Genomic DNA, 22,502 nt, shown 5'->3' with positions numbered 1-22,502 from the left:
CTCCAGCACCCTCGTCCTCGCTGCGCTTCGGAGCGCCGCGCAGCTTTGGGAGAGCTCGGCGGTTGGGAGACAATAACCGGCGTCCTCGGCCCGGGGCGGGAGGCCATTTTCTAGCAGGCAGTTCCGACGCAGCGGAACGTCAACTCCTCCCCCCGTTCCGCCCTACTCGAGCCCGAAAAATCGGACTTGAGCATTCAGAGCGATCAAGTAAGCGATCACTGAGCCCAAGGGGGTGATTTCCCAGCAAACAACTGCCGAGGACTCAACGGGTTCTTGTGCTCGGCGGGTGAAATAAGACCACGGAGCTCCGTGGGGCATAGTCTACGTCTGTACATATTCGAAGGTGGCATGAATTTACAATATGCTTCTGTTGTCAGTACTCGAAGATTCACCGTACGAAGCAGCGACCGGCTTTCCTGCCAGATAAATTACAAACCCCATAAACCAACGCGACCGTGGCGGGACACCACTTCTGCGCTTGCGTAGTAACTGCTGCCGGTGGAGGTGGGGCTAGTGGAATCGGCGTTTCCTTTTTTCAATTAATCGTGCCAGAGGAATACGGGAGGATTTGTGGGCGCGTGCGTAAACTTTCTAGATTGGTATTCGGCGTCATGCGGCGTCTGCTGTTGTCTCTTGGGATTTTGCGACTTGTTACTCTGTTTCTGTTTACTGTTTGCTGGGAGAATAGCTCAGCAGGTGAGTGTTATTAGGATGATTTATCACTGATTGGAAGCAGACGGGACAGAGGGTGTCTCGTTACAGGTTTGTCTTGCAGTGCACTGATGTGCGTGATCCAGTTCTTTCCGCACAGTCTCACTCTTGACTCTCTCGACTCATTCGTTGTTCAGAGCCACAAATCATACTGTGTTCCTTTACAGGTTTCCCTTTTTTTATTTGCCAGAGATTTGAACACTCACCTGGAACGTCCCTTTAGTTTTCAGTAATTGTTTCCTGATACGCTTTAGCTATTAGTAATATTATGCTGTTATGTAAATAATTCAGAATGAATTTACCAAATTAAAATACCAAGTTATTTTGGTATCCTCTAGACCTATCAGAAATCTTGGCCACCATGATGAATTCTGGGAGTTTCTCTCACTACTGTACACATCTAGGAAGCATTACATTTTTGTGTATTAGAAGAGGGACTAACAAACTGAGAAATCTTAACCATAAAAACTACATGATGGTATCTGTTTTTGTCATTTATTAGGCCTGTGCAGCATTTTGATTCAATTCCAAAAAAGTGCTTTGGCATAACACATGCCTATGTCCATTTTGAGTAGCTGCATCTTTTCCTGTGGTTGTTCTCTACCTTTGAAGCAACTTTTCCAAATGAAATGTGGAGTGCTGCTAATCCCTTAAATCTACTTTTACAGTTTACTCCTACACTACTTTTACATTTTATGCAGATTAAATAAAATAATTAATGAAAAAGAAAACTTTACCCAGGCAAAGTTGCATCTGCAGATTTGTTTAAGCAATGATTTGATTATTGCTGGAGTATGTTTTTTTTTTCCCTTCAGACATTGGAGAATGGAACTAAAGCTGTTTCTGCTAATTTGCTGCCTTTAATATATGGTGGAGTAAAGTAACTATTGCTCTGAGCTAGAGTTGGCAATGCTGAGTCTGGACTCTATAGTCCCTTGTGTCAAAAGAACCCCAGGCTGTACAAGAATGCAATGCAGCTTTATTTGCAATATAAAAATATCAGCACATCGTTTTATGAGATTAAATGCTACCTGAGCGTTAAATGCTACCTGAGTGCTACTGCATTTAAAACCATCTCATTCTGTGGGCATAATTATACATACCAAAAAGGAATTTGTGGCTTGGCATGGTCACTGAGAAGATGAAGAACTTCTCTTAAAAAATACATTAGTTTGGCTTGTCAATGACAGTTAACTCCACAGTTCATCTGTTCATACCATACATTGACCTCTTGATCAAAACAATAATTTGCTTAGAGCAAATAAATTATCATTCATGCAGGTGAATTAAACCATAAATAAGAGGCAAGTTTCATAACTTTCATTTCTCTCTAATTTGCAAGTCCCTTTTTTTTTCCTTTGGATCCAATTAATGTACCACCACAAATCTGCACACTAGCTAACTCCCATGTTCATCAAAACTCAGGGCAATTTATATGAAAAAATACATTAATATTCAAGGAAGAAGAGCAAAAATAAAATTCAACTTGCTAAACATTGAGATTCAATGTTCAAAGGAAATTAAAGAGATACAATGATATATTAATGATAAGTAAAAATATTGTAAAACAAAGAAACATTATTTTTAATGTTATATTTATCAGGTACTGGTAAAGGTACTAACAAGAAGTTCATAATGTATTTCCCTGTAATTACTTAAATGTAAAATTTAGGAGGAAAAATTTAACCCTTTTTGGATTTTTTGAATGTTTGCATATCTTTGGAACGAGTATTATTACAGGAAAAGGTGAATACTTTTATCATAAAACTGTAAATCCAATTCCATTCATCCTGTATGTACAGTATTAACAGAACATGTATGAAAACTGCCTGCATTAACAACACGGTGGAAATAACAATGAAATTCGTACAATTATTTAATTTTTAGATACACACTGGAAAAAATTCCTTGTTCAGATTGACAAGGCAGTGAAGAACTACAGGCCATGCATGAAAGATAACTGTGACTGCTATCAAAGGTAAGATGACTGGTTTCTCTGATGGTTCCATCAGTGACTTGTGTGCTGATTTACATGTTTACCCATTATGAACTTAGCTGTGATTTATCAAATTAACCCAATCTTCTGAGCTTGCGTGTAACTATCAGCACAGGCTGGGTTTGTATGGTGCACAGAGTTAAAATGGACTGGCTGCTTTGCTGTTCAGTATATTATGTGAATGCAAAACTTGAGTTCTCATATGTTGCTACATCATAATTTATTTTTAGCTTAGCATCTTTTACAAATCTTGCTAATTTTGAGTTAAGTAAACCTTAGTTAAACCATATCTTAGTGCAGTATCAGTGCAGTCGTGATCTTGAGACCTCCCATTTATAGCTTGGTTTGTACAACATGCTAAGCTGTAACATGATTGGCTTAGAGTTTTGTTTGAACCCAGCAACTGTCAACCGAACAGACAATTATGGTTTTGTCAACAGAAGTTAAACCATGACTTAGTATGATGTGTGTAAGTTTCTCTTTTCCCATGTAGTTGAGAGAAAGAGTTCAGGGACATTTGCTTCCACTTTTAGTCAAACATAGTTAAATCAAGCTTGCCATATTTAGTTTCAAGAAACCATTTGCAGAAACCAGATTTGCAGAAACTCATCATTGTTGTGCAACCCTGAATTTATCATACCTCTTTTTGCTGTGCAGGGGATGCAAGATCCTGAGATTTTCTGGGCTTCATTAGCACATGTGATGCTAAACAAGTGAAATATACTCTTGAGACCCTAGAACCACAAGCCTTCCCCAGATCCCAGATTTGGGTACAGTTATGCTGGAGGAAGGGAGCCAGAAGAGTTGAAGGCTTGCTGTAAGCAATTTTCATTATTCTTTGCAGACAGAGTCAATTGAATTCATCTTGGTTTGGTCACCATTGCTGATGTAGGCCATATTGTTCACTTGAATTCTTTTTAGCTTGTAGATCTTGAGGATGTAGACAGGTTGTATGGAGAGATGAAGGCTTGCTTGTTCAGTGCTTGCTTTTTTGGATGATTAAATTGGCTAGGTTAGGGCTGGCTCCAAGATTAATTAATACCTCCTTGAATGTGGGATGCGTGCTGACCTGCTTAAAAGACCTGCAGTTTTAAGATACTTATTGAGAAAACCCTCCTTTAATTTGAAATCTTTCTAATTGTAGGCCAGTCTTAGCTATTCTAGTCATGGGTAAGATGATTGATGAAGTGATGGCCTCATAGCTCCCGATACATATGGAAGTAATTCATTTACTGTACAGTTATACTTAGGATTTCTTCTAGAATGTGATACCAAGACTGCTTTGATGAATGATCTACACCAGAAACTAGATGGAAGAGTGCAACCTTGCTGGTTCTCTTGGTTTATTTTCATCTTTTGATACCATTGACCCTGGCATCCTATCTGGCAGGGTGGTGCCTTCAGAGTATTGTTTTGCAATGTTTCCAGTCCTCCCTTGCACAACTACAGCTAGAGCACCAACTGCAATCCTTCCTAAACCAGCAGTTTAGTGACAGTTATCTTTGCCTTGGTTATCCATCGGCCTCAATTTACATAGTATGCTTTACCTGGGACTAGCTTTGAAAAATGTCCAGAAATTTACACAGTACAGCAGCCAGATTGCAGATGAGTGCTAGATATAAGGATCATATGCCTGTACTGAAAGATCTGCATTGACTACCAGTGGTCTACCAGACACAATTTAATGTGATAGTGTTGACCTTTAAAGCCCTAAATGTCTCAGGGCCTGATTATCTGTGGAACTACCCTTCCCATGATGAACCTGCAGGAGACACCCGTATGAAAATGTCCCCACTACCAGAAGCTTGACTGTTGGGCATGTGGGAAGGTGCCTTATCCCATGTAGCTCCCAGGCTATGGAATGTATTCGCTTCTTTTTTCTCAGTATTTGGGAAGATGATAAAAATCAATTTCTTTTCCCAAGTTTTTAGTTGTTAATGCTGTAATTATTTAATTTTGATTTTGATTGTAATTGCATTTATTTTTTTTATGCATGGCATTTTTTATTGGTGAAAGTTACTTGAATATTGGAATAAACAGAAAAGTGGGATATGTATTCAATAATAACAGAATAAAATAAATATTTTCCTTGCATTAATTGCAAATGTTTTAGTTTATTTAAAAACTCATTTAGATAAAATATTGTGCTTTCTGTATAACTTATTCTTGCATACCTCTTCCTTAAAGGTAAATCCCACTGATTAATTATACCTTGGTAAATTATTTTAAGATTGTACTTCACAATTGCTTTATTTTTATACTGTTGTCTATAAACTGTCCCAAAGTGGTTCTCTAGAAAACATGGAAAAAGATAATTCTATAAAAAAGAATTCACTATAATTTCATAATGGAAACACTTTTTTTTTTTTAAAAAAAAGGTCAGTATGCAAATATTTCAGTATGAATAGAGCAAAATAGAACAGCTGTAAAATAAATCTATTCAAAGGGCCTCAAGGGATCAGTTGGTCTCAGCCACTATTCATAAATGATGAAAAACGCCTAGCTGTGCTAAGCCAGGATTTTATTGAACTAGCAACAGTTCTCTGGTTCATAGTTCGTATTAAGCCAAATCAAAGGACCATTGGAAGGTGCTTTATACCATGTTTATCTGGATTAGTAAATCTACAACAGAATGGCTGAAGTAGAAAAATTTGGCCTTAACTCAGTTAAAATGTTTTGGTGTCATCTGAAATCTGCAATTATGGAATATATCCTCAAAATATTAATGAGTTAAAGCAGTCTGTGAAGAGGAGTAGGCTAAAGTAATGCCAACCTAATGTGCAAGATTAATCAATAGGTACAGGAAAAGTTTGGTTGAAGTCATTGCTACTAAAGGAGGTGCCACCAATGACTAAATCTAAAGTTTCAAAAAAACCTTTCCCAGCAAAAACAGTGAATGGTGGTTCACTGTGGAGGCATGATGCACTATGCTGTTCTCTATGTTGTTTTTTAACCTAAATCTCTTTATCTATTGCTAGCTTTTAGTTGAAACTCGTATCATTGCTATAGGTCACAGTGGAACTTCATTACTGATCATCCTAAAGGATTCAAATTTTTTCTCACCACTCATGGAATGTACGGCTTGGGCTGCATGCCTCTCTGTGAGCTCATCCAGTCAGGGGCTGTTTTATTATTTTATTTATTTATCATATTTATATAACCACCCATCTCACACAAGGTGACTCTGGGCAGCGTACAACAATTAAAAAGAATAAATACATAAAAACAATTACAAATTAAAAAAACTGTAAAAATACACAAAATAGGAGGGGATAAAATTAATAAGGGAGCCATTGTAAAATCTCCCCGGTCTCCTGGGAGCCCCAGGCCTGATCACATAGCCAGGTCTTGAGGGACTTGCAGAATGTCAAGAGGGATGGAGCTAATCTCAGTTATGGGGGGAGAAGATTCCACAAGGTGGGTGTCACGGCAGAGAAGGCCAGCCTTCTGGGACACGCCAAATGTAATTCTCTGGCAGACGGGACCCACGGCATCCCAACAGTGCTGCCCATGACACTTGGGGAGAGGCCAGCTGGCAAAGCAAGAGAACTTACATTCATCAGACTAACAATATAGAACCAGCCCACCAAGGTAAAGGCTCAGGAGAATAGGAGTAGCTGGGGAGATGGCTGGTACCAGTGATCCTTCCCCCCTGCATTTGCTGCTTCACCTTGCCAAATAGTAGGGCTGGTCCTAAATCTGCACTGAATCTTTGCCAGGCAAAAATGTATTCCTAACTGTTTTGATAACTGTGGTTATACTAATTTCCTCTAATATGCTTGACAATGGGTAAATCTCTCTCGCCTTAGAGTTAGGGAACAAGACTTGGCTCCTTTTCGAGAGGGAATCTCTGAAGAGTTGCTGTCAGAAGCAGTCAGTCGAAAGCTTGGGACACACTACCAGATCATTGAGAAGAGGTTGTACCGTGAGCATGATTGCATGTTCCCTGCAAGGTGAGATATATAAACTATCAATCACATACCCAAAGAGAGAGAGAGAGAAATAGGAAAATCTCCTTGCCCCACTTAATTTATGGGTCATTGAGCAGAAAATGTTTGAAAGGGCTGAACTCCGATGTAAGGGGAACTAACTGATTTTGCATTGCCTTGCTTGAAATGTAGAAATTGGATTTGCTTTTGTGAGAAATCAGTATTGACACTGCACTTTAGTTGTGCAAGGAGGTGATCTGGGTTAAAAGCTGAAAGAATTCAGGAATAAATACCTCTGGGGAAAAAGGATAATTGTAAAGGATTACTCATAGAGTTGTCACAAGGGGGCTTGTGACTTCATCTGCTTTATGATGGGAGTAAAATAAAAAGCAGTCTTTATAATGGTATGCGGTTTCCCTGTTTTTTTTTTTTTTCTGTTCAACTCAGTTTCTGATCCTTTTCCATCCTTCCTTCCATCCTTCCTTCCATCCTACTTATGTCACTGGAATACTGTAACTTTTCTCCAATCTCGCTCTGGCCATTCAGTCCACTTTAATATTTTCTTTTAACTACTTTGGCTTCATCCTACTTTTCATAAACCATTTTGCCTCTTGTGAAACATCCTACTACAAGATAGAAGATCTGTACCTTCTCTCCTGATATTTAACAAAATGTTAAAAACCTGACTCTGTGAAAGAGCAGTTAGGACTGCAAAGTGAGTGGGTAAAGTCCTTAGATGAATGGTGGTGCTGTTAATATGTTATGGGAAAAAACTTTTGAGAAGTTGTAATCTTTAAAGAATAAAGATTTTTATAATAACATGGAACCTCTCAATAAAGAACAAATAAAGCAACAACCAGCTACAATGGTTTTTTTTGGTAACAACTTAAACCATTATTGGCTAATAAGGAGATTAGAATTTTAGCAATTCACCCTTATATCACTTTTGAAAATATATTTAACTATTTAGAACAACCAAAAGGAACAACATCAAAAATGTATAGGCTATTATTACAATTAGGAAAAGGAAATTACCCTTTGGCTTAAAGGAAGCTTGAGATACTGATTTTATTAAAGCTGTGGGGAAGAAATGGCAGGCATTATGGAAATCAGGTAGATTCACTTTAGCTTTTATACAAGAGCTTCAGTGGAAGCACATACCACTGGTATTTGACCCTGGTTAGATTAGTGTGTATACTGTCTATATTGTAATTATTCTAAATTCTGGACAGAATGTTCAAAAAGAGGGTCTTTTTAAATATACGGTGGTCATGTGATAAATGTATATCCTTCTGAAAAATTTACACCAGAAAACAAAGAACTGGATGCTCCCGAGAGTTAGGGTTACTGCATATGTTTACACAACCTTAAGTTTAAAAAAAATGAACTTACTGTTTACTTAATCTCACCAGCTAAAATAATAATCACAGATTGATGGAAAAACTTAGCCTAATAATTGAGATATGGATCAATAAAGCTTCTTAATTACCATGCTAGAAAAGCTTACAGCTAAAATTAGAAGAAATGAAACAACACAGGCAGGAATAACAATTCTACCAAATTTGGGTGGATTTTACACATTGTCTTAACTATCAGTAACACTCTTGATGTACGGCAGATGTGAGGAGGTTAATTATTTGTTTTTATCTATTTTTATCTTTTTTCTTTTTTCCAAGCACTATGGATTTATGTTACTGAGTTACTTGTAAATGTTCGTTAACTACGAACATTTTTTTATTAAATTTGTCCCCCATCCATCTCCCCCCAATGGGGGACTCTGGGTGGCTCACAACACGTTAAAACAATAAATAAATATACAATTAAAACCTATAGCAATACACATTCACAAAAATAAAAGGGAAAAAATCCAGGAGGCCGATGGTTCAAGGCAGCAACGCCAGGCCACTAAGGGACTAGCCAAACCCACAGTTGATGATCCCCCTCCTCACCCCAGGCCAGATGGCAGAGCCAGGTCTTCAGATCCCTCTGAAAGGCCAGGAGTGAGGGGGCCAATCTCACCTCCAAGGGCAAGATATTCCAAAGTGCAGGGGCTACCGCAGAGAAGGCCCGTCTTCTGAACCCCACTAGTCGGAGTTCTTTTGCTGAAGGGGTTTGGAGCATGCCCTCTCTGTATGATCGGGTGGGACGGGATGAACTCGTGGGGGAGAGGCGGTCACTCAGGTAACCGGTCCCATGCCATGTAGGGCTTTAAAGGTGATAACCAGCACCTTCAATTGGACCCGGAAGCAAACTGGCACCCAATGCAGCTCGCGAAGCAGTGGTGTTATATGGGTCCTTCTTCGGGCCACAAAAATAGCTCGTGCGGCTGCATTCTGGACCAGCTGAAGTTTCCGGATGCTCTTCAAGGGTAGCCCCATGTAGAGTGTATTGCAGTAGTCTATTTACTGTATTTACTGTAAACCTCCCAGAGTAACTTCCTAGCGAGATGGGCAGTGACCAAATTTGAAATATAAATAAATAAAAATAAATTTACTAGTACTTCTTTATATGCCAAATTATATATTGTTGATCTTTTTGCTATAAGCTGCTTAGATTCATACTGACTAAATGACATAAAAGCATCACAAATAAATAATGCTGGACACCATTTGTGTACCTCTGTCAAGCCTTTGAGGTAGACCAGGTCAGGAAACAGCCACCACAAGAAATACTAGAACTCTACTTTATTGACATAGTGTCAGCCCTTCAAAGTAGATGAGACTAGGAAACCAATCTCATATATGTCAGTACTGTCTTTATGGTAAAGCTATAGTAACAGAATTTTGCCAGTCTGCAATTCCCCCCTGCTCCCCTTTATCCTTGTGTGAACTAGGGAGAGGCTTATCTAAGTCATTTACTCATGTTAAATTCTTGCCCTGGACTCAGGCCCCTTTTATCTGATTTTTGCCTTTGTAGCAGCTCTTCTTCTTGTCCTTCAAGGCCATTCCCTCTTTCCTCTACACATAGGCTGTAATAACAGAATCTTGAAGGCCTTACAGAGTTTCTATTTCCCTCCTTCTTATACCTAAGAGAGTCAAGGCAGGCCAATCTTGAATTTCTTCCTCCCCGCTTCTTGTAATTTCAAGCTAAACTGATGATTTTGTAATAGCTGCTGCATACATTCAGGGCTACTTCCATACTCCTCTACAATCCCCTTCATTTATTTTAACACCCAGTTTAAAACTGCCTTACACTATTGACTTACTGATTGCAACTGTGGGTTTTTGGCTTATTCTGGGCTTGTTTTGATGCCGTGCCCAAGCCTATTTCCCATTTACAAAGATACAAAGCAAGAAGATTAAAAAAAAAAAAAAGGGGAGAGGGAAAAAAAAAAGAATCATCCAAGTAAACTCCTTTGCTTGCTTTGGTCATCTGTGATACTGACTTTGTCTTGTTTTAAAAACTGTGGTTGAAATAATCCATGGCTTAGTATGATGTGTGAACATAGCCAGTGTATTCTACTCATAGATATCCTTTTGATATATAATTGTCTGCAGATGTAGTGGGGTTGAGCATTTCATCCTGGAAATTATTCAGAACCTTCCAGATATGGAGATGGTCATCAATGTGCGAGACTACCCCCAGGTGCCCAAATTTATGAAACCAAGAGTCCCTGTTTTATCTTTCAGCAAGGTGAGAGAGCAGGGAGCTATCATCCATTAATCATATTAGATGGGAACAAATACAATGTTTCATTGAATCTCGTGCATGAATGAAACATTTTGGTGTAACTAACATGCTTTGCTCTCCTTTTTCTCTCAAAGACTTCAGAATACTATGATATTATGTACCCTGCCTGGACATTTTGGGAAGGGGGACCAGCTGTTTGGCCAATTTATCCTACTGGCCTTGGGCGTTGGGATCTAATGAGAGAAAGCCTCCAAAGGTATATCTGAAGACTGAATAGTTTTGTTGTTGTTTTTTAAGTAAAGGAGACCCCAAATTTGCATTGTAATAGGGGCATGTGCACCCAGCTCTTCATTCTGAAGCGTTTTCATCGAGGAATAACTTGTACTTGATTGAATGAAAGCTGCATGCATATAGTTAAGAATGTATAATTCAAAAATCATGCATTTAGTTCAGGTTTATTTAAGTTGATATAATTGTGATTCAGATTGACTGAAATCCCTACAGAAGTTAGTACATGGGAGAAAAAAAGCAAACATTAGAAGTCAGTAGGTCATACAAATGCAAACATTTTAAGATGAAGATCTGTTTTCTTTGGTGGATGGCATTTCCTTGGTAGATGCTGTTGGGAATTGGATTCCAGGACTGAATGCAACAACCTCTTTTTCTGTTTTTTGCCATCCTGTTTAGTCTCCATCCAATGAGCTGCAAGTAAACAGACAAAGCACTGCCAGAAGTACAATGGTGCTTAAAAGTTTATGAACTCTTTTGAATTTTCAATATTTCTGCATAAATATGACCTAAAACTTGATTTGTTTAAACAAACTAGTTCAAGAAAGTCCAATTAAGTAAATGAATCAAAAACATTATGCTTGTTCATTTATTTATTGAGTACTTTTAATGTCAGTATTTTAATACTGTGTATTAATCAAAATATTCTTAGTTCGGCAGAAAAATGGCCGTGGAAGAAGAAAATTTCAAAAGCCTATTTTCGAGGATCCAGGTGAATATTTTTTTTTTCTTTCAAGTACTTTGATATTATGACAGTCATAATCTTGTAAATCATGGTTCTATTGTACTGTGTTGCCCAGGAAGATTGAATTGGTCCAATTGAAATATATGCATTTCATGGCAAAGCACTGCTATCTTCAGAAATGCTTATCAACTTGTAGTACATACTACCATCATGCCTAGTTTATAGCTGTAGAATAGCTTTAGAAGCAGCCAGTGAAGTGCACAAGAATTTTCTCCTAAATCAATGACTTTTTAAAATGTTCTCATGTTGCTTTACATATTTTGTTACTTAGCAAATACTAATCCACTATTGCCTTTAAAAAAGGGAGGAGCTGTAGTAGTAGAAGCAATCATATTTATTTATTTATTATATGCTGTTACTAAGGCATGTGAGAAAAATACAATAATAACAAAATTCCATCCAATAGAATTGGCTTACAACTTAGCAGTCAAGCCAGTAAACAAATATTAACAGGGCAAACCAAACATTGCAGCCATGCATATATTTTTTAAATGCCCTGTGATGCCACTGAGCAGCACATCCATAATTAAAATAAAACAAGTATTAATATAGGACCTGCCAAGACTAATGACCGTAGGTGGGCACCAAGCTTTACAAAATACTAGTCAAATAAAAGGTTGTTGAACCCTCTTTTAAAGGCCATCAAACATTCACAGAGACTAAAGGAAGGTTGGTATGGATTCCAAAGTTGTGAGGCCAAGTCCCTGAAAGGTCCAAATCTGGAGACTGCTACCTTAGAATGAGGAACAGAAAGAAAGCCCTGCTCAGAGTAACAAAAGTAGCTAATAGGATTGTTGGGAGAAGTAAGGGCAGATAGATACTAGGGAGTTTAATGAATCTTGTGTTCAGAGCTCTGTTCACACTTCAAACTGCAGTCCAGTTTACATATGAAAGTCATTGAAGAATCCTGTCCTGTAATGAAGCATGAGAATAGTGTGTAGGGCCCAGAACAGCCTTACACACTATTGGATAGTTATATCCAATAACTAGTTACAGTAATGTGAAAAAGAAAGTACACCCTCTTTGAGTTCTATGGTTTTACGTATCAGGACATAATAAAAATCACATATTACACCATGTCATGATTTATTGTACAAAAAGAAAGCCAAAATGGAGAACCCATGTGTGGAAAAACTAAGTACACCCTTACTGCTTCCATAGGTATGAAGAGGCTAAGTAGCAGCCAGATATGGATCAGGGTTCTAGAGGGATCTGGAACATCTGCCAAAAGACACTTGTGATCTAGGTGTGTGAAACAACCAAAGCATGTTCCAGTGTAATTCTAAATTTCAGTACTACTTCTGTGTTCGGGTAGTTTTGCTGCAGAGCTTCACTCCAAATATTGAAAACAGTGTGGGCCTTGACAAGAGGGGAGAAGTAAGAGGGAAGTCATGTGCTGGAATACTGGTAGGCTTCCTTGTGCAGTTGGTTGGCCACTGTGAGAACAGACTGCTGGACGAGATGGGCCAGGAGTCCAATCCAGCAGGGCACTGCTTATGTTCTTCAGTACTTCCCATCCCTACTCTGTTTTAGTCTATCCAAACATAACTTGCGCATTTTCTTTATAGCAAAAAGGCTTGTGCAAAAATTCTGCTTGGAGTATGTGATGAATACAGATTATTATCTCCTACATGCTCTACAGAAACTTCACACAGTTAAGATTCCTCCTGTTGTTATTATATGATTTTGGGGATTTCACGGTCCTTTAAGGGAAAAGTGTCATTTTCAAATAAGTTTTTGGCTAGATGCTTCCAAGTTCCTCAGGGTTTTGTCTGTCCTTGTTGGGTCACAAAACACAGCAGAACATTCTGATCTCTCCAAGCAGAGCCCTACAAAACCAATGGATGATAGTTCCTATAATCACTTGCTCACTTTAGAATTACATGATTTATTGTCCAACATATTTGAAGAGTGCTAGACTGGGGAAAGCCATTCTAATTTCTGTGTGATTTCTCTGGTAGGACAAGTTCAGAGCGGGATCCCCTCATTCTTCTTTCCCGAGAGAATCCAAATCTTGTTGATGCAGAGTACACTAAGAACCAAGCTTGGAAATCTGAAAAAGTAAATACTATTCAAATCATTTTTTTTCCTTTCTCTTGCCAGAGACGATACGATATTCCCACAGTGAAGTCAGATGAAGATTCTAATATTGACAATCATTAGTACATTTTAGGATTTTCTATTTCAAAGGAAAGAATATATTTTAAAAAGGTAGAAAATTATCTCTTACTTTATTGTACTTGATCCACTTAGAACCAAAGACTGGTAGAACTGCCACTGGACTTGTAAGAGTTATTTTAATATGTGGTATACAACTGATTTTATATTTAAATATGAAAGCTCAGCATTATGTATGTTACATGTGTAGCAGGGTGCATGGTTTTTTTATAATTGTTTTTTGTTCTGCTGTTAGTTGATGTTTTGTTATGTTAGTACTATTTTAATCTTACCCAACAAAGGGAATGTAAGCTGCTCAGAGTCCCTGTGGATTGGAGTGGTATATAAGCTCCAGTAAATGAATAAGTAAATCAATAAATAGTTTTACTTCTTCCAGTTTTATTATTCTAGCAGCCACTGTAAGGTTGGCTAAGCTGAGAGATGATGGTGATTGGGCCAGGGGGTTTAGTGAGCTTTGTGGTATAGTGGGAATTTGAATCTCTGTGACCTTAGTCTAGCCAACACATCTAACAACTATACCATGCAAGCCCAAGTGCCATTTTGGATTTCATCAGTCCAGCATACACCTGGTCAGTGTGCTCCAGTTGCACGTGGACTGATCTCAAATCATACTTGCAATATGTAACTCTCAGAACAGACATTTTCAAATTAGCTTCACTGTGAATGTGACAAGGGGTTTACATTGTTGTAAGAAATAGCTATGAGCATAGTGCATTCATGCAGTGTAGGCATAGGTTGGCCCTAATAGGATCATGTCAAATAGATTGATTCTACTTCTCTTTTTATCATCTCTTGCTGATTGAGCTTTAGTTTTGTTTTTTTTCCCCCAACATCAGGATGGTTGATTTGGCACAACAGGAGGTAAATTAAATAACAATGATTACCCCTCCGATTTGTGCAAACCAGAACTTGTTTTCCTAGTGTCTTTTATTGAGCATGCTTATTCCATAGCCATGAGTTTAGTTTCTAATTATGGTAGTGCCTATTATGTAGATGGAATAATGTAATACAAGCCCAGCAATCTTTTCAGGTCCCAGGTACTGCCATGTGATCTCATGCAGTGATGTGGTTCCCTCTTCCAGCCCACAAAAATTACTTTAAATCTAACAAGGTTTTGGTGGTCTTGCCTCACAGTTTCCAGTCTTTGAAATGTATTTTTGCAGACAGAACTGATAGGAAGTTTGGGGGTGGGAAGAGGGAGAGATGAATACTAGGTACTAAATTCACTGGCACCTGCTATTGTTGTGTATTAATCCTTGATATAATATATGCAGAACATTTGGAACTGTTGTATGTACTCTCATATAAGCCCATCTATGTATAAGCCACCCCTCAAATTTTTAACCAAAATACCATGAAAAATGCACCACCCGCGGATGACCCAATCCACATTTTTCATGGTAGTTTGGTTAAAAATTCAAGGGTCTGCTTATCCATGGATGGGCCTATACACAAGTATATATGGGAAATACGGGTATTTTTAAAAGTCTTACTGTATATAATCATGGATAAGCCCATCCGCAATAAGGCAAAGCTGTTTTTTGGGGTGCATTTTGGCACCTAAAATTCTTGGCTTATTTGCAAGTATGTACAGTATTCTAATGAGTTGGGATTGGATTTCATAGTATAAAACAGAAATGACCAGTATTGGAACTACCATTTAGGTGAAGATGAGTTCTGCGTAGTTTAAAAACCTTAAGGGCTTATAACTATTTCTGCATTCTGAAATATTCTGCATTGAAAATAACAGTTCACAGCTGCAGTTATTTATACAGAAAGTGATGAGAGGACTTGGGGCATGTCTGACCAGCTGCTCAGAGTCTACAGAAATGGATTAGCATATAAATTGAATAAATAAACAACCTATATTAAATATGGCATTTCTAATCAGTGCAAGACAGGAAAATGGATTAAGGAAAACCACAGCATGTTGCATATGTGAAATAAAAACTACACTACACAGGGTTTGTGTCTGTGAATTAATGTTTGCTTGGAAGAAAAAAATCAATGAATCTTCTAAGAAAGCGTGTGTAAGGCTGAACTCTGAGAAAATTAATGAATTGAATATTTAGCTAGTTAGTTCTTAGATTCTCAGGTTTGTAGTAAGAACTTTAATTATATATCCTACTGAAAAGAAATTAGGAAAATATGCACTTTTTTGTATAGCATTTCTATTATAGTTATTAGGTGATTTGAAATAGACTTTTTTTTTAAAAAAAAAAACACCTTTTTTTAAAGGATACTCTTGGGAGACCACCTGCAACAGAAGTTCCACTGGTAGACCATTGTAAATTCAAGTAAGTATTTGATTTCGTCTAGGTAAATATCTGAATGCATGTCAGTTCAGTGCAAATATCTGAGAGCAAGTGTCATGGAATTCACTGGGGAACATGTCAGCACTAGCCTTAAAATCATGCTATCTATCCTTTACATTGAAATTGATAGGCCATGATTCCTACCCATTCACCATTAGCTGCTAGTGCTATTTTAATTCTTTCCCTTAGGTTGAGCTTCATGGTGAAAGCTGGACAATTATTTGTATCCTGAATTTTTTCATAAGTAAGAACATATAAATGTTCTTGGTACTGTGCAAATTTAACTTTTCTAAATAATCCTACTTCTTTGTATGGAACTGTAGTGCTGTGAATTGTTTGTCCCTGCCATCCCTGATTTACAGCTCTGTTATTTACTGTAATTCAAGGAACGCATTCCAGGAATCTCTAAGACTCTCTGCATCCCCTGTGTGCTGTTCAGCAGTAATAAGTAACTGATCTGATTAGACTCCTTAAGATATCTGTAGTTGCTCTGATGCACAGAACCAAAGATACTCAGTCATGTCAAGTCCCTGGAGCTGTGCAGCAAGGATTTTCAGTGTCGTATTTAGATGATGATGATGATGATGATGATGATGATGATGGTACTGAGAGGCTGGCATTTTAAAGGACTTGGTCTTTTGGAAAGATCTCTTTGGCTAAGAGTAGAAATTGAGGATTCTCTCATTTGGAGATTGTTTCCTCTCATTGTACTAGCAGGGTGCAGTCTCTGTTAGCTCCACCGTGGTTCCTAAGGCATTGGTGAACTTTGTAGCTGAAATATACATATATGTTTGATAGTGTGTTCATTTATTTATACGGATTCAGTAGGAGCAAGGATTAAACCCCGATGGAAGAGTGCAGACAGATACTACAGCTGCAACAATTGAGACTGCTGAACTTTAGATTTACTGCTTCTGATTTTTGCTTCTGTGTGATGATATTTGAGTGGAATATGCTTTATCATATAGGATTAAGATTGTACTCCAACAAGTTTCACTCTAGAAGAGTAAAATAAATTTACATTTCTATAAATGTAAATAAAAATATGCTCATGGTTGGAGAAGAGACCGTATTCTAAGGCAGGTGTTTGTTTTTTTCTTTTTTAAATTATAAGATACCTCTTCAATTTTCGAGGTGTGGCAGCCAGTTTCCGCTTCAAGCACCTTTTCCTGTGTGGTTCTTTGGTCTTTCATGTTGGAGAAGACTGGCAAGAATTCTTCTACCCACAACTGAAACCTTGGGTTCACTATATCCCAGTTCAGTCTGATCTTTCTAATGTGAGGTGAGGTGTTGAAACTGCAGTGGCTTAATTATTTGTGTGTATTAATAGCTTTTATATAAGATATTTATAGTAGAAAATTGCTTAGGATTGTGCATCATATTTGACAAAATCATCAGGAATGAGCCAGAGATAGCTGACTTAAAATATAGGGGTTGCCTTCAAATGCAGAATCATACAGAATGCCCTGCATAGTTTATTTTGGATTTAACTGATTCTTATATGATTGAGACTAGGTAAAGTCTGCTTTTCTAGATAGAAGTTTTCTAGATAGCCATTCCAGCCCATTTTATAAAAGGCATTTCCAGTTACAGGTGGTCCTCATTAAGCAACCACTCATTCAGCAACCATTCAAACTTACGACGAAGCTGAATAAATAGTAGTTATGACTGGTCCTTGGAGTTCCAGCTGTTGCAGCATCTCCACAGTCATATGATTGCGAACTGGACATTCAATGCCCGGCTCACAATTACAACATTGCAGCAAGTCACAGTCGCAGTCGTGACTTCAGGTGTTCCCTACCGGCTTCCCACAAGCAAAGTCAGTGGGGAAGCTGGCAGAAAGTCAGAAGTTGCAGTCACGTGAGGTCCTTGCTTAATGACCTGTGCAGTTCTTGCTTAACTACGGCAACCGGGACTCCCAGAACTGCCATTGCTAAATGGCATGATCACATGACATTGCACTTTACGATCCCATTGCTGAGTGACAGCCATTTCAGTCCCAATTGCCATCATAAACATCATATTGTATATCTCCCAGGAAAATGGACTACATTGGTGAGCATCTCTTGATACCGTGATTTGGAGCATCACCACTTTCAGCTTCAGGGACACTTACATTATTAGACGTAATCACTAAATATTATGAGACAGGAAAGCCCATAGTTAGTCTTTATGAATCTTGCTATTGATAAATCATTTTGATAGACATATTTTAAAGACTGATTGGAATAAGGAACTGGAGTTCTCCATGTTGTTTAAATAATGAGAAACTAACTTAATGTCTATATGAAATTTAGGTAAATCTAGAAATTTAGTTAAATTTAGAAATTTCAGTAAGACTATAGCATATTAAAAAAACATATTTCAGACTTACTGCATTCCATAGAAAAGAAACTAGTAAATCATATTTTTGTTGGAGATCCATTGGGAATAAAGCTTTATTAAAACATGTGTTTTTATAATGTCCTAAAAGGATTGTACTCTGGGAAAATTATAATTATCCTTTACAATAATATGACATTAAGACAAGGCTTAATATTTTTGGACATACATATTTTTTAATTATATACCTATTACTTTACTTGGAAAATGATGGCTGGACAACAAAACTGAATTCTCTGCTCCCTTCTTACTGCTAAGACATTTGGTTGGTCGGTTGGTTGGCTGGCTGGCTGGCTGGCTGGCTGGCTGTTGGTTTCCATAGCTGCCCAATTCTACATGATTCTGACCTTCACGTTGGAATGATAAATGTATGGTCCCAGTTACTCAGTGGATTGAAGACCTGATGTTACTTGTGCCTTATGAATGAGTTGCTTACAGACATAAATTATGTATGGATGATTAGAATGAAATATCATCCTTCATTGAAACGGTTGTATAAAATTGTGTGTGTGTGTATTCACACACATGTATGAGAAACCTTTATTTATATGTGTGTGTGTGTGTCTATTTGTGTGTGTGTTTTGCTTTTCTTTTTTTCCCTTTGTTTTATTTTTCTATTGTGTGATTTATTTTTTTGTTCTTTTTAATTAAAGTTAAAATAAACAAAATGTATATATATGGATTGTGATTGCTGTACTGTTCTTGGTGACCTTCCTTTCTTCTTTAATAATGTTGTAATTATTTTTTTTATTTAATTTCATTTTTATTTATGTATTGATTATTTTTATTTTATTTTATTCTTTATGTATATTTTCTGTTGGATTGGAGCTACATAAAAGCTCCAGCAAACAAACCAATAAACAAACAAGCAAATAAACAGTAAGTTGAAAAAACTAAACCAAACTCAACCAGTTAAACGTAAGAGACTTCCCTTGCTGATAACAATAAAAAAATAAATTTTAAAAAAATACTTCCCTTGCTGATTTGGACTTATTTGTCCTGTCTAAAGTCAATCTTAAGAGCCTAACTATTTTCTGATTTGTATCCAGAAGATATTAAACATAACAAATATGTGTTTCAGAGAGCTATTGGAATTTGCAAGAGAAAATGATGACGTTGCTCAGAGAATTTCTGAGAGGTAAGCTCTTGTTACTGCTATACTTTCTTTTAATTATAGGAATTGCTTGGTACAAACCAGATTTGATCATGAAGTCCGTAAGACTTTCCCAAGATTGTATTTTGCAATATGTTTAAACTCTGAAAAATGTCTATTTGCATTACATGCAAATTTAGAAATAATTGCTAGGATGTGTTCATTTTGCAGGAGGAAGACCTTTAAATGTCATTCAGTTCTAATATCATTAATTTGATTATACATCATTTAAAGTTTATCTCCACAATTGGGGTTTGTTCTGTTTTCTTTACAGCAGCTAGCACTTCAAGTCTTACATATCTGTTTATTTCATATGTATAAACCTGGCTTTGATTTTTAAATAAGTGTTTAATTCCTAGCATAGGATGCTGAGACTTCCTGTTTAAAATCATGGTTTTATCTCATAAAATTACAGTTCCCTGGAGAGACATAATGATTGCTAAGCTTTTTTTCCTTTTATAGCATAGATGTGTATTTAAGCTTTTGAATTAGAAAAGCAATTGACTGTATTGACATTTGAATTAGAATTCAAAATTGACTTTGGAATTAGAAAAGCAGTTGACTTCTTTGCTTGATTGTTTGGCCTCTAGGGGTCACCAGTTCATCATGGACCACTTGCAAATGGAGGATATCACTTGTTATTGGGAACAACTTCTAACTGCGTATTCTAAAGCCTTGACTTATAAAGTGAAACGGAAGAGCAACTATAGTGAGATACCATCCAGACCTTTGAAAACAGAGCTGTAAAAAGCCACACTTCCAGTCAGGGCTTGTGGACATTTTGAAATCAGAAAAGTAGGATTGTTCCTCCAACTAATGGAAGTTCTCTCTGTTTGTTGATAAACTAAAGAGAAAAGCATATTGTTGCTACTTACTATACTGAGTGATTATGGCTGAGTGTGAATTCTATTTTATATTGTGGTCAGTAAAATTTTGATAAGTACTCTGTTAAGAAGGGATGGAAATTTCACTGAGTCCTAGCATTTTTTAAAATGTCTTGACAATTGTTCTGTCATGTCTACTTAACTTGCCACAATGTCATATTGACCCTACTGTGTGGGTTATAATTCCTAAGTGAATCATCTCTTGAACTGTTGTGCAACATTGAATTCCATATTGACTAACATTCCAATACAGCCTTGCTGGCTGAGATCAAAGATACAGTGGTACCTCTACTTACGAACTTAATCCGTTCCGTGACTCTGATCGCAAGTCGAGTTGGTCGCAAGTCGAGGTAAATTTTCCCATAAAGTTCAATGTAATTACCGTTAATCTGTTCCGGCGTGCGCAGACCACGCGTCAGGGGCGTAAAAACGGCCGCGGACCACACAGCAGGGCGGAAAAATGGCTGCGGACCACGTGGAACAGGCAGAAAAATGGCCGCGGACCACGTGGAACGGGCGGAAAATGGCCGCAGACCACATGGCACGGGCGTAAAAATGGCCGTGGACCACGTGGAACGGGCGGAAAATGGCCGCGGACCACGTGGAACGGGCAGAAAATGGCCGCGGATCCAGTTCGTAAGTCGAGGCAAGTTTGTAAGTAGAGGTAAATTTTTGGGGCCGGAGCTGGTCGTATCTCGAAAAATTCGTAAGTAGGGGTGTTCGTAAGTAGAGGTACCACTGTATAGTTTAATACATTGGGAAGCCCGTCATTCTAAAATAAGCTACTGGACACTTCTGGAAAGCTTGCAGTTAAATAATTTTTCCCTATTATTTTCCCCAGGTCTGGAGGGCTGGTATCCAGCTGTATTCAAACAATTTGTAATAAGCCATGGGTTTCCCCTAATACATGCTGTTTAATCAGTTACTGATTTAATCAAATCATAATTAGTGAATAGTCATAAAGGGATACTTTACATGTGATCCCAGATGTAAAATATGACACCTTTTGCAAAATAAAAGTTCTGTTGTTCTGGGATGGGGGCAGTAGCTTGAACTGTACTTAAATCTCCATGTTCTCTGGCTTCCACACTAATTTCTTAATGGTTGCAACATCATGAATGTCCAAAAGATTAATTCAAATTAAAGAATTAATCAATTTCACTATGAGTTTGTGTTTTCTGAGTGCTATGGCTCTTTAAGTTTCAGATTCATATTATGTAGACTTCACATGTATGCCGTCTTGGATCTCTTTAGTCAGGTGTTATAACAAAACAAATCTGAGTTTAAAGGAACCAAGATGGAGTCCATTTAGATCTATACAACACAATAAACCTAAAATGTTAGTTAAATAATTATGTGCACTGGTATACTAATGCCATGAAGTGGTTTCTTGCTGAGTCGGTTGTTTGCACACAGCCTAAACATTTTTTCCAGTTTTCATCTTCCACCTTTGCACAGAGGTTGCTTCAAGCTACTGCTATGCTAATGATTGGAAATGTATTGATCAAAAGAAATGTTCTGTTTTGTGGGAGCTATATATCTATAAGCTTTTGTATGAGTTTTAGGTTCCTATGTTACATTTCCTGCATTAATTAACCACTACCATATTCAGGAGAACTTTTAATAACATGTTAAATCAGGATAGGCAATTTTCTCAGAGTTGTGGGCTACCAGTTCCCTGACAAGCTGGAGTGCTCCTGCTGATGTTCCTGGAAGTGGAAAAGGTGTTGAGTGTGGAAAGAGGCAAAAAAGCTCCCATTTCTGCCCATAAAGCCAACAGATCCTCCAAAATAGCCTGATATTTTGACCAGTTTTATGATGGAAAAGTGGAAATTGGAGTAGATCCCTCTCTAATTTTCACCCTTATTTTTGAAGAAGAAAAAAATACTACCACCAGAAATTGGCTACTTTCCCAGCAGAGTTTTTGGTGTTGGGTTAAGTATTGAAATATTTCAGTCCAATTAAATATATTCTTTGTGAGTGCTACTATCTCTTAGGGCTATTGTAACCAGAGTACAATATGACAAAATTCTTCATTAATTAAAAAAATGCTTTTGCTTGTAGGCATATACATTTTCTAAAAAAGCATATTCTGGTAATGGGAGCAGATTTTTTGTAGCTTCCATATAATGCATTCTTACTTGTAAGGTTTTTTTTTAGTGGATTATATAGACACAGCTCAATGAAGATTCATAAGATATTTTATTCATATTACTGTACATCAGTGTTGTCCAAACTTGGCCACTTTAAGATGAGTGGACTTCAACTCCCAGAATTCTGGGAGTTGAAGT

General features: G+C 37.5%; 1 protein-coding gene across 1 annotated transcript; it reads left to right on the top strand.

The window, feature by feature from the left end:
• Window positions 1-279: 279 nt before the first annotated feature.
• Window positions 280-21,372, top strand: POGLUT1 (protein O-glucosyltransferase 1). Its single transcript, XM_088144552.1, has 11 exons — window positions 280-696; window positions 2,599-2,689; window positions 6,517-6,660; window positions 10,134-10,269; window positions 10,401-10,522; window positions 11,207-11,266; window positions 13,261-13,360; window positions 15,716-15,774; window positions 16,907-17,074; window positions 19,256-19,312; window positions 19,918-21,372. Exons 1-11 carry the CDS (start codon window positions 612-614, stop codon window positions 20,072-20,074), a joined length of 1,179 nt encoding a protein of 392 aa, XP_088000678.1. The 5' UTR covers window positions 280-611; the 3' UTR covers window positions 20,075-21,372.
• The last annotated feature ends 1,130 nt before the right edge of the window (window positions 21,373-22,502 follow it).

The sequence above is a fragment of the Python bivittatus genome, unplaced genomic scaffold (genome assembly GCF_059951505.1).
Source record: "Python bivittatus isolate LINGU-HERP-01145 unplaced genomic scaffold, Pbiv_v1 ctg000350_np1212, whole genome shotgun sequence".
Classification (NCBI taxonomy): domain Eukaryota; kingdom Metazoa; phylum Chordata; class Lepidosauria; order Squamata; family Pythonidae; genus Python; species Python bivittatus.
This window is presented reverse-complemented; position numbering and strand designations above follow the sequence as displayed.